Source organism: Meleagris gallopavo, chromosome 3 (assembly GCF_000146605.3).
Source record: "Meleagris gallopavo isolate NT-WF06-2002-E0010 breed Aviagen turkey brand Nicholas breeding stock chromosome 3, Turkey_5.1, whole genome shotgun sequence".
NCBI lineage: Eukaryota > Metazoa > Chordata > Aves > Galliformes > Phasianidae > Meleagris > Meleagris gallopavo.
In genome coordinates, this window is record NC_015013.2 from 73,163,706 (window position 1) to 73,175,512 (window position 11,807).

General features: G+C 39.1%; 1 protein-coding gene across 3 annotated transcripts in view; it reads right to left on the bottom strand.

Annotated features, from left to right (window-relative positions):
- Positions 1-6,038: 6,038 nt before the first annotated feature.
- The window catches only part of RGS22 (regulator of G protein signaling 22), a 68,561-nt gene continuing 62,792 nt past the window's right edge, over positions 6,039-11,807 (bottom strand). For 2 of the 3 annotated variants that reach the window (XM_019614169.2, XM_019614171.2), the window contains one exon: positions 6,039-11,449. In XM_019614169.2, the coding sequence (XP_019469714.1) occupies positions 11,430-11,449 (20 nt within the window). In that variant the 3' untranslated portion in view covers positions 6,039-11,429. The remainder of the gene's footprint in view (positions 11,450-11,807) is intronic. The other variant, XM_019614168.2, reaches the window with a different exon arrangement.

The following is an 11,807-nucleotide window of genomic DNA, read 5'->3' on the forward strand; positions in this document are numbered from 1 at the left end:
TATTCAAGTCTCGCCTGGACGCCTACCTGTGCGACCTGGTGTAGGGAACCTGCTTTGGCAGGGGGGTTGGTCTCGATGATCTCTAGAGGTCCCTTCCAACCCTTTCAATTCTGTGATTCTGTGATTCTGTGATATGGATCCTTAAAACTGGAGAGAAGGGAGCTTTGTTTGAGATAAAAAAGGAGTGGGTTGATAGAGAAATCACAATCACAATAAGTGAGGGGAGCAGCCTTTACAACAGCATTTCTGAACTGAGAAAATGTGCCATTTCTCAAATGTGTCATTTCTCAAAGTGAATTAAAGTTTGCTACCATAATTGAGACTGAAATGAATTGACACTGACATGAAGAATGGCTGTTGAGGATTTTCTCAAAAAGCCAAATGTTACTGACATCATGCAGAAAGAATGACAAGATAGAGACACGAACTGATCATATATCTGCATCTCTGTCTGTACACCCGTGTCCAGAAGGGCACTGCTGCTGCTGAGCAAGCAGGTGCTGTCATTGAGCGTGAGCAGGAGGGCTGGCTGGAGACTCTGCAGAGCTAGTCTCCCCCCCACCCTCCCCCGCCCCATTACACAATGCAGAAAGAGGATAAAATTTTAATTGGAACAAAAGCATAGCAGGCTTTATGGCTGTTATGATTATAAATTACATATGAGGAATTTTCCTCTAAATGACAGCCTTCGTGAGACAATGTTTGGGTAGATGGACCTAGGTCTGCATATAAGGAAATCTGATGACTCTTTGCAATAGCTTACTTCATGGCTGGCCAGGTCATTAAATTCTTTTCTGTGTGACCAGTTTCCCCATGTGCCTGAGATAGTGCTGGCTAGACATCTTTGTGTTATAGCTGAGATGCTAAATGAAGTGCTAATTGTTATTATTCTTTGACGTCATTACTGTGGAATATAGAGCCAACTCCTTATTGTTCTGTGTAAAGGGCAGCTCAGGACTGTGCAAATATGGGTACAGGATACACTGGAGGAAGAGCCATGGACGAGGGACAGTGGTAACCAGCTCTACTAAGTCAGCACGCAGGAGTTGCTCCCAGTCACTCCTGTTTCTGGGCTTTTATAAGGCTGAGTGCCTTTCCAGACCTGTGCTGACTCCATGCATCAAACTGCATCAAAGCAAATAAGTCTCGTGAAAACGCTCAGGCGTACACGTCACAAGAGGACAGCAGCTATCTCCTTCCCAGTCCACCCAGAACTGGGGCTTCTGGCACCTGTTCCAGTTGGTTTTTGTTCCTAAGTATTAGGACTGTTTGTTTAGAAAGTGCTGCAGTTCCAAAACAGAGTCTGCAGCCCTATTTCCTCCCCAGACTTCTGTAGCACCTGCAGTGTCATGTGCTTCCTCATGGTGTCCTTGAAGGTCATTTTTGAGGAAAGCAGGCGTTATTGCTAAATCATTTCTTGCTTATGACACATTGAAATTTTAAAGAAAGTTTACCACTGAGAGAAAATTTAGGCAGTGAATCCTTGTCTTTTCCACAAAGAGTGCCAGCTGTGATGCTTCAGATTGTGCTTTCTGTGGTGTGGCCTGGAGCCGACTAGGAACAGGACTGTGACTGTCAAGTGATTTTGCATATGACACAGAGTCTTTAGATATTCATAATCTGGATCAAATTAGAACCAAAAATCTGCTGGAAAAAGATCACATGGGACATCAGCAATTCCCTCAGCCAGCCACATTCTTGAAGAGTTTATTATAATATCTACCTCTCTATCCCAAAAGGAAGAAAAAAAACTAAATAATGCTGGTTAGAAGCTATCTGCCACATATGGAAATGCATACATTTGTGTTCCACCTCCCATTCCTGGGCCAGAAATTAACTTTTTAAATACCCTTTCGCTGCAGCGGTGTGGACATCAGTCAATAGCAGTGTTGGAACAAACAGAGATACTGTGGCACAAGAAGATATTTAATAAAATTGGAATGGCAGCTGTTCAAAAATTAAGGGTGAATCAATTATTCCTAAATGGAAAAATTCAAAATTAGCAGGGGAAAAAAATATTTTCAGTTTTCCAAAAGGGCATTATAAACAAAGGAGAAAAAAAGTTCAAATCAGAATAAATGGAGCAGACAGGGATTTCATAAGCCTTTGTTGATTTTATGCATGCTTCTGAAGTAAAAAAATCTCAAATAAGCAGTTTCTCAAGCTTAGTCCAAGCCATAAAGAGACAGATTTTGGAAATTTTATATAGATATATAGTGAGACAGTTTGGTACCATCACGAGTTCTATTTTTTAAAAAGAGATTGCTGTTTCCCAGTTGCCAACTTGATGTCAAGTCACAGCTAACATCTGCATTCACACCTGACAATGAGAAAACACACCACGCTCCACAGCATAGACATTAACATTCATGTGATAGTTCTTCTCTTTTTTCCCTTCTCTTTTTTTTGTTCTTTTTCTCTTTCTTCCTCTTTCTTTTTCTTTTCCTCTTTCTTTTTCTTGTATCATTCTTACCTAAAAGCTTTGCTTGGACAAACTAACTTGCCAAAAACATGCTACATGATCATTTGCTTTCTTAAGAAAAATTAAAAAAAACCACACACCCACAGAGACAGCTCCTTCCAATCCACGTTCCTTGCTCGAATCCCTTTGAATGATGCAAGGGTTGTTTTTTTCCTTTGGGGTTTTAAATGTTATTTAGTTTGTCTACAGTGGAAACAAAGTCATCAAAACCAATGCTTTTATTCTGTTTCTTTGCTCTGTATTTGCTGAGAGATGTATTATTCTAAGGTGTCTCTTTTCCTTATCCTTCTTTTTCCAGGTAGGAACCTGTAGAATTAAACCACCTTAACAGATAAATTTCTAATCTTCCATTTAACCAGTGAAGGTATGAAATCATGGCATGTCACTGTTGCAGCTTCTGCAGCCCCATCTCAGCAAATGGCAGCCCTTCAAGTGGAGGCTATGAGCATCCCAAGCCTGGGTTCAGCTCCAGAAAGCATCCCAGGGAAGAGCAGTACAGGAGCAGAGTTCCTCCTTCTGGAAATGAAAGCGAGGACCACAACGCAAGGACAAAGTGCAAGCTTAGCTTATCACACTCCTTTCTGAAGCACAGTTTGGTTGATGTGCTGTAACATGGTTTTGTTTCACAACATCATCTACAATATGGAAGCATTATTGTACTAAGGCATTGCCAGCATGTCCTTCCTAGCAGTCCCAGTGAGGGCATACATGCAAGCATGTGGTGCATGTGCCAGTACTCTCCTTCTTCATTATAGATGTTTTGCGGTAAGTCCAAGGAGAAGATGCATAGATACCTTTCAGTAGCACAAAGCTACTGAAACAAGCAGTTCTTCATACCTTGATAGGGTTTGACTGGACCACTGGTTAACTTTTATTTTCCCTAATCCTGAACAGCAACCATCAGACCTCTAGGAGAGCAGAAAGTTGCCAATTACTGCTGTTTGAGTAGCTATTGTTCTGTTTGAGGAATTAATCCTGACAGACAACTAAGACCAACTAATTGACGAGTGTGGCAGAGTAGCTGTGAAGAGGAAAAGCCTCCTTCATATAGCAGACCACACCTGCTCTCCACCAGCCGCTACCTTTGCTTCCCTTAGATTCATAAGTTCACCCCAGCCAGCCATTGCTCCGTGTGCCAGAAGAGTGAGTTCTCAAAGGGAAGCCTGGCACAGTTAGGGACTGCACCCTGAGAGAGGGATTCTGCAAAACATGCTCATTCTGCCAAAAAAAGACTGGCCGTGGTCATGCTTCAAGTGCCACTTTTGCAGTCATTTCCTGTAGCAAGTTTTTAAATCTTTTTCTCATAGATTTATAAACTTCTCATTCAAAGTCTGGTTTAATTCTTGTTAAGGTAATGACATGGTAAATGTCTGCAATGACCATCTGGTCATTGGCATCTGGGCATCTCCGTTGTCCACCTCATGGTGTGCCTTGTATCACCGTGCTGCAGTCGTGTCAATGGAAATACCATCCATTTATGAGAAGAGAGTTCATGAACATGATTGAAAACAAAAATAAAATCACAAGCACCCCGAAGATGATGTATTTGTTGACCTATTTATGACCTGATGAACAAACTGTGAGCCTGAGAGTTTGTCTGTTGTTTCCACTTACATCACCTGGTCTAATAAAAGATACCACCTCTTCCTAAAAAATGTCATTGCTATTTTTTATTCTGGTGTTGGAAGATCCTGTCAACTTACGATAGCTATATTGTTAAAGGTTCCATAGCTTTTATGTGATATCAGATGGCACTGTAAATAAAACAGATCTTTTTTACAGTCCTAACTTTGGCTATCCGTGAGAAGAGCAGCTGTCAGGAAGTCTGGCTACAAAATCCCCAGAGGAGCTAAAATCCAAGTCGGGTTGTTGTCCCAGGTTTGAAAGGTGAGGCTCAGTCAGAAGTGTACAGTATCCAGAAAGCAGTTGAATCATGTTGGTGTTTTTTTAACAAACTTGTTATTGACATACATTCTTAAAAATATGCTTGCTGAAACCAGCCTGTTTCAGCTTTACTTTTTTGTTTCGACATAATCTAATTAGGATGTAGTAGATCTCACATTTCTACTACGTTGAAATTTTTGAGCTTCATTATGAACAAAACTGACAACAGATAACAGCATAAATGAGTTTAGTTAAATATATTCTGATTAAATAAGCTCAGGATAAATTTTCCTAAGACCAATTGGCCATATTCAATACGGCTTTACATGTAAATGGGTGGAAAAATTGCAGCATTTTTCCAAGCAGGAGGCATGAGATTACTATAATCCATAGCCTCCACTGCAGTATTAATTAGCATGGCTCACTAACCAAGGATGTAATATTTGTAAATGAAACTGTAGAAGGGCATCAGTAAAGAACAGGATGTTGAAGCCAAATGGAAAACATGAACCAATAAAAAGGCTGAACTAGCTAGAAGTGCAAGCTCAGCCTTTGAAGTTAGTTCAAGTACTGCATGCTTTAATTTTGGTGTAATCTTATGAAGGGGGTACAAACAAGAACTCAGAAACAGATTTTGTAACATTTGGCCCAATTGTAGATGAATCAGTTTGTTGATGGTTACCAACAATTGCACTGCCAGAGAAGCTGTGGTCTTTGTTGAATTAGACTGAATAATTGGCTTCAGTGGGAGTTTCGGGTGCAGAGCAAATGAAGTGTCATGGCCCTTGACTGTCGTAAGATTCCTTCGCAGAGGCTAAGGGTTTGTGTTCAGAACAACCTGAGTATGGATTTGGAGAAAATAACTCCCTCAAGAGTTCATCTACTCATTCCTCTGCCCCAGCGTGTGTCTGAAAATACTTAGTTGTTCCTGGCAGATGTGCATACCTTATCTGTTTTTAGTACCCCTTTGATGACAATAAGGATACTCAGAGCTCTCTGGGTAGTTTGTTCCGATGCTTAACTGTTGTCTCAGTACACAATCCGTGATTAGTACTACACTGTCTTGGCGAACCCAACCAAGCCCGTGTATTTTTGTGTTTTTATCGCGTTTCAAGTTGTTTTAGAACATACTTTCATGTGGAGCTGCAGTGACAAAAAAAAAAAACAAACAAACAAAAAAAAAAGCTGTTTCCTTGGTTTTTTTTTTTTCAGGGGGGAAAAAAAAGGGTTTTATGTGGTTTTGTCACTTGGAGAGCGTTCTGAAGGCTTGCTAATGCCAGGTGCCGAGCACCTCTGGAGACACAAATTAGGGGTATATTTTTCAAGATATTAAGCAGATTTCAGGATCAAGCAGCCAGGAGTTAGGATGATGGAAGATATAGCTGGAAGATGAACACATATATACTCGCTGTTTTTAGATCAAGTATTCAGCTCATTAGCTTGAAAATACTAATACTACTTATCATAGTCTTTAATGAGTGGCCCAACATATGCTGTTAATTATGACTTTCTCATTTGAAAGAATAAAAAGCAGGAAAAGTTAATTTTTTCTTTCATTTGCTTTCTAAGCCCAAAGAACTCCTGAAAAATGCACTTATTTTCTCTTCCCAGCAGCCGTGCAGACCTCTGCAAAGAGCCACATGTCTCAACAAAGAAAGCATAAGGACTCCATCCTCTGAAATGCGAGTACAAAATGAATCATTTTAATGAAACAAAAGACATTCATTTTCAAAAAATTATACAGAAGCAACACAGTGGAAAACTTTATTAGGAAAAAAATGATGTACATCACGCTTCAGTCTCATGTCATTATGACAGTAAAATAATTTACTGAAGTGTGGTAATTTTATACATATATGTATGTAGTAAATATATGCGAATGAACACATGAATCAGTGAAGTAGAGATTTTTTTAGATACATACACATACCTACACACATAAATACATATCCAAAATGGTAAAGGTGTACATTACTCTAGAGATGTGACAGATATTATTCCCAAAATAGCTTTGTCAGGGATGAGTGCTACTCAAACCAGTCAGGGTTAGGGGCTTACAAAACCAACACCAATCACTTGGGTGTGCAGCTGAGATGAAATCCGTTTGCTTGCCTGCAGGTGAAAAATACAAAGTATGCTAAAAGCTGGTTGGTTGTATTTACTGAGCCACGGGCACCACAGACTATTTTAATGAACATTTCCAGTGACATCTCCTTATTTACTGGCTTTGACAGATGAGGAATATTGCACAAGCTATTGTGTGCCTGCGCATTCCTTGAGTGTGATGCTGTGTTTTTTTTTCTTGTCTTCTCATTTGTTTCATTTAACTTTCTCATTAACGACACAACTGCTTTGCTTTGTTAAAATCCCTCTTCTGAGAAGAGAGCGTTACTTTCTTTTTAAACTTCTTGCCAATAGAAGTTTTTCAAACGCATATGGTCCAGAGGAATCGTGTACGAGATCATTTTAGAGGAAAAAGAAATATCTCAAATTAAAAGCACAAATCCACTTACTACATTTGCTTTTGACTTGAAATGAAAAGTTAACATGAGAAGTGCACATAGTTCATCAGCATACTGAACAAATACATAATTAACATGCGGAATAAGCAGTGTTGTTGTCAACACTTTCACATATGTTACTATGAAACTTAAATATATTAATTTAGTTAGAGAAATAGAGGAAAATCCAAGTAAATGCAGCCTGCGCTTGAGATACAAGTCAGCTTGGCTAAATGAATATTAAAAATGAGAGAATCTCATCAATTGACTGCCTTTAACATATTATGACAGCTTAATGGGTCCTGCATAATTCCAATCTGCCCTTACACTCAGAGAAATTATTACTTGGTGGAGAAGTATCCATTGTGGCCATTGTGTAAATGCTTTATTAAATCACCAGTAGAAATAAAAATGTATGGATTCATTAGAAGGTAGATAGAAAGTGTAGATTTCAGTGTTTTCTATTAATCCAGCGTGCAGGACTGACAGAACTTTGTTTGAAGGCCACACAATAGAAAGGAAAATAAAAAAAAAACTATATAGCAATACCATGTGGCTTCTGAATTGGGAACTACAGTTTAGCCTATTAGACATGGATCTGTTCCAAAAGTGCACATTCAAACAATCATGCATGAAGGACTTAGAAACACAGATGTGAATTATAACCCTCTGAAATCCTGGGAATGTTCTAAATCAGGCCATTAAAGGTAGGCTTGAACTGGTGAGTACAGATCCAGATCTAAAATTTTTGTTCAAACCTGTCTTTCCCTGATGTTTTTACAACTACTACTGAATGTATTTAAACTAACAGTGTTCCATAAGCTTAGAAAAGAAACATATAGCCCCACCTTAGCTGAATTCAGGTGTGATTCACAAGGACTAAAAGCACTTCTATAAAAAGGCAGAAGCAAAAATCATCGGTTGAATGTAATGGGCCAGTTTGAAGAGGTCAAATTCAAGACGGACTGCTGCAGCTATGTTAGCATTATGCACAGTGATCAGCTGGGCCTAGTATTTCACATTAGAAACATAAATAACAAAGATTATATTTTCTAAATTTGAGACAGAAATTTGATGTACCTGATCTGTTTTCAATCATTTTTACATACACACACATAAAAAAAGCTCAAGGTTTAACTAGAGTAGTAGAAGGCTGAGGCTGGACATCTCACAGTGTGCAGGTGATAGAAAACAGATAGAAAATGTCCCCAGGTCTGTAATACTGTATGAGACTGAAGGCACAAACAGAGCTTAGTGTCTAAGAATGCTCCCATTGATAGTACCCTAAGAATCAGTCATGAAAAGATGATGAGGGCTGTGGAGGCACTGGCACAGCAACACTGTACAGACACAAATGAGAAAGCATTCTGCTCCTTTCTAAATGCTCTGGTGACCACCACTGCCAGCACACTGGAAAGCTACGATAAGTATGCATGTCAATGACACCATCCAGCACTGTATGTCTTCAGGAATTTATCTCACAGTCTGATGCTTTGTGTCATGCTGTAGCAGGACAGAAGTCAAAGCAAAATGTATGGAGGCCTTAAGCGGGTAGTCACAACTTACACTGATACCAGAAGTATTTCAGTGATCAGTTTCAAGACTGCACCATTTATGCTAAGCTGCGTCTGGCATGCAAAGACTGTAAAATATTTTAATAAACATGCCAGGTTTGATGAGAGAGAAGTGAAATACACAGTAATAGCATCTAAGTGTAAATATTTATGAATACAAATGATGGCTTAAAAAATTGCAAAATAGTTCCAATATGCTGCATTTCTTGGGAGTAAACAACAAAAGTCTGATTAGACTCTGTATTTTATTAGGTTCTGTATTTTGAACTCCACTAAAGCATAAAACCAAAACCATCCAGAAAAATTTCTACATTTGCAGGTTTCTAAAAATATAGCTGTTTTTATTGTCTGTTCTGAGCAGAACTGTTCTCCTACAGAGTGCTGTAGATTTCTAAAATTCCATAGTATACATAGTTAAACTAAATAAGGAATACATTTTTATTTTTCTAGAGGGAGAGGTGCTAGATTTACTGAGTGAAGCTTTTCTAGACCTTTAAAACTGCTGAGTTCACTTTGGTGGTGGACCAGCAGCCTGACAGGGAGTGTATCTCAAGAATAAGACCAAATGGCAATAGCTGTGTAAGCGAGCATTCTGATGTGACGTGGAATGATTCTTTAGACCAAAGCCATTTAGTTTGTCCCTATACCTGGTCAGTTCCCAGGCTCTCTGCTGCAAGTGGCAGTACTCACTGTTTGACTCCCGGAGAAGACACTAAAAGCACCATTCTGTTTCAGATGTAAATAACAATAACGGGGCATCCAGCTTTGCATGAGATTTAATTTGCATGAGATTAGATTTGGTAATGCAGAAAAGAGAGTCCCCTTCTTTTAGTATTTCCCTGCTCAGTGACTCTATTTTTTCTTTAAAAATAAATAGGCATCATTATATGACACACATTTCTAGCATTACTAACTGATGTGATCATCCATGGTCAATAAATCTATACACACATGTATGTGTGCATATTTATTTCAGTTAACATGGAGACATCTGCAAACTGGATTGAGGGCTATCATTTACTTGCAGAACTTTGAAATTCTGCTCACTCACTGAAGTACATGAAGTACACAGTGTGTTTTTTATTATGTTTGTTTTTAAGTGATACGGTATTAAGCACAGTAACTGACTAGGACAGCAGTTTGTGCAGGGAGGTCTGGTAAATTTTCATTAACAATTCTGTGGAGTGAAAACATACAAGGAGTTATGTATTCTGTGACAAATATCCGGATGATATTTTTAATTTTATAAGTATGATTCAAGTAAAATCTACCAGCATTTTCTACATGTTATTTAACTGTCTCAAAATGCTATGAAGGCAAGGTTACAACAAAACAGAAACTGACTGCCATGCTCCAGCATTTGATTGCATGCACTCCACTGACCACAGCAGCAGAAGGTGGCTGTTCACGTGTTTTTCAGACTGACATACATCACTGCATTTGTGGCATTTCATGATGATTCTTTGCTTTTCACATTAATGAGTGGTAGCCCACACAGCACCAGATGTGCTCTGCTCACTGCAAGATGCTGCATTCCACTCTCCTCAGATGCACTGAGCGTTAAAGTTCAGTGCATCTGTGAAATTTGGGATAATTTGAAAAATAGGAATAGGAATTTTACATTTTACTCCCTTCTTGTAGCTTCCACCCAATAAGTCTTTCTCAGGTGATATCATATGAGCAAACAACACAAACACAGAAGAAACACAGATAAGCACGAGCAAACAGTTTCTGAACTGTGGGGAAGTAAGAACTGAATTGATGACTTCCCTTATTCCTTCTTTGAGGCTGTGTGGTCAGGGGAGCTACAGCCATAAAAGTGCAGTTGGTCCTTCCCTGCCAGCCTCTCTAAAGAAAATTCTGATGACAATCCCATACAATACCAGATCATTGTGCTTGAAGAATGAAAAAGACTATCAGTGGACTTAAGCTGTCACTCCATGCTGAAGAGGAAAGCAGTCATAAGTTGCCCTTAGCAGGATGATCTAAGAGCTCCAGGTGAAGGCCCTTGATTTCTGACAACTCATAGAGGTTCCTTCTTCTTGTCCAAGAGGTTGGGAATGGGAGCAGAAGACAATCCCATCCCTACTCGAGGGATAAGTTGTTAGCAACCCAGCAAGCTGGAGCTCACTGATCTTTTTCTTACAGCATTAGATACACGTAGAGAAGACTAAAGCAAATGGCTTTGTGACTGTTGAATGATGTTTAAAATGGTCTGAACAGCCCTGTCCTGCCTAGCAGTGAGTTTTGCCTCTCCCCTTCTCTAACTTCCCAACATAAACTCTTCCCCAGTGTTTTTATAGCTCTTAAAGATTTAAAAGAAAAATAAGGGAGAACTACTGAAGAGCTACGAATTCCTGAAATCTTCCAGTGTATAACACCATGGGAGGAATGAGAGTTTATAAAAGTTACCAGTCAGATCAGTGTCCTGATGTGCTTTAAGACTTTCATGTGGATGAGTCTGAAATGAGGCTGAAGTATACTTTGGAGCAGGAATCAGACAGAACTGCAAGCAAATTACAGTAGGGCTTGATTTTAGGATGGTTCAGATGCCTGATGGATTATTCTTGATGAACATAAGTTGTATGAATCACAGTACTGAGACAATAGCGTGCTGAGACACACTGCTTCAGAGCTGTCAATTAATGCAGTGTTTTATTTTTTCATTAGATTAGGCACTGAAAAACTTGGCTTGATTTCAAGATCTTTAGTACCATGACTACATCATTGTTTTTACTGCACATACTTCATGGAATCTTATTGATTTGAGCCTCAAGGTGTACTATTAAGCAAATAAATGACACAAGAGTCAGTATCACGATCATGTTGAAGAGGAATATAGTGGAAGATGGTTTTTTTCTGCCCTTGACTACCCTCATGGTTCTTAGTAGTAATCCAAGTTGTTGGTTTTGCTCCGGAAGTACAAACCTTGCACACATATAGTTTTTATCTTGCCCATCTGCAGTGAATGGCTCTGCATTTCCATCCTCAGGGGGATTTGAATTTGTCTGCAAAAGGTATAAGAGTGTGATTGCTGGATGACAGCTAGTTGAAGTAGTCAGAACAATTATTCAACAAATGCATCAAAAATTGTTAGAAAATATCTGAAAAACAAGGTGTGGTGGGTTGGACCTGGCTAGCAGTCTCCCAACCAGCTGCTCACTTATTCTGCATGATGAGGGGAGAAAATAGAAAGAAGGAGAGAGAGAAATGTTATGGGTCAAGATAAAGACAAGGAGACTACTAATCATTTACTGTTGTAGTCAAATTAGACTTGAAGTGGGAAAATTAATTTATCGCCTTTTAGAACAAATAATTAGTGATTTAGATAGTGGGAAATTTAAAAAAAGAAAGAAAGAAAGAGGG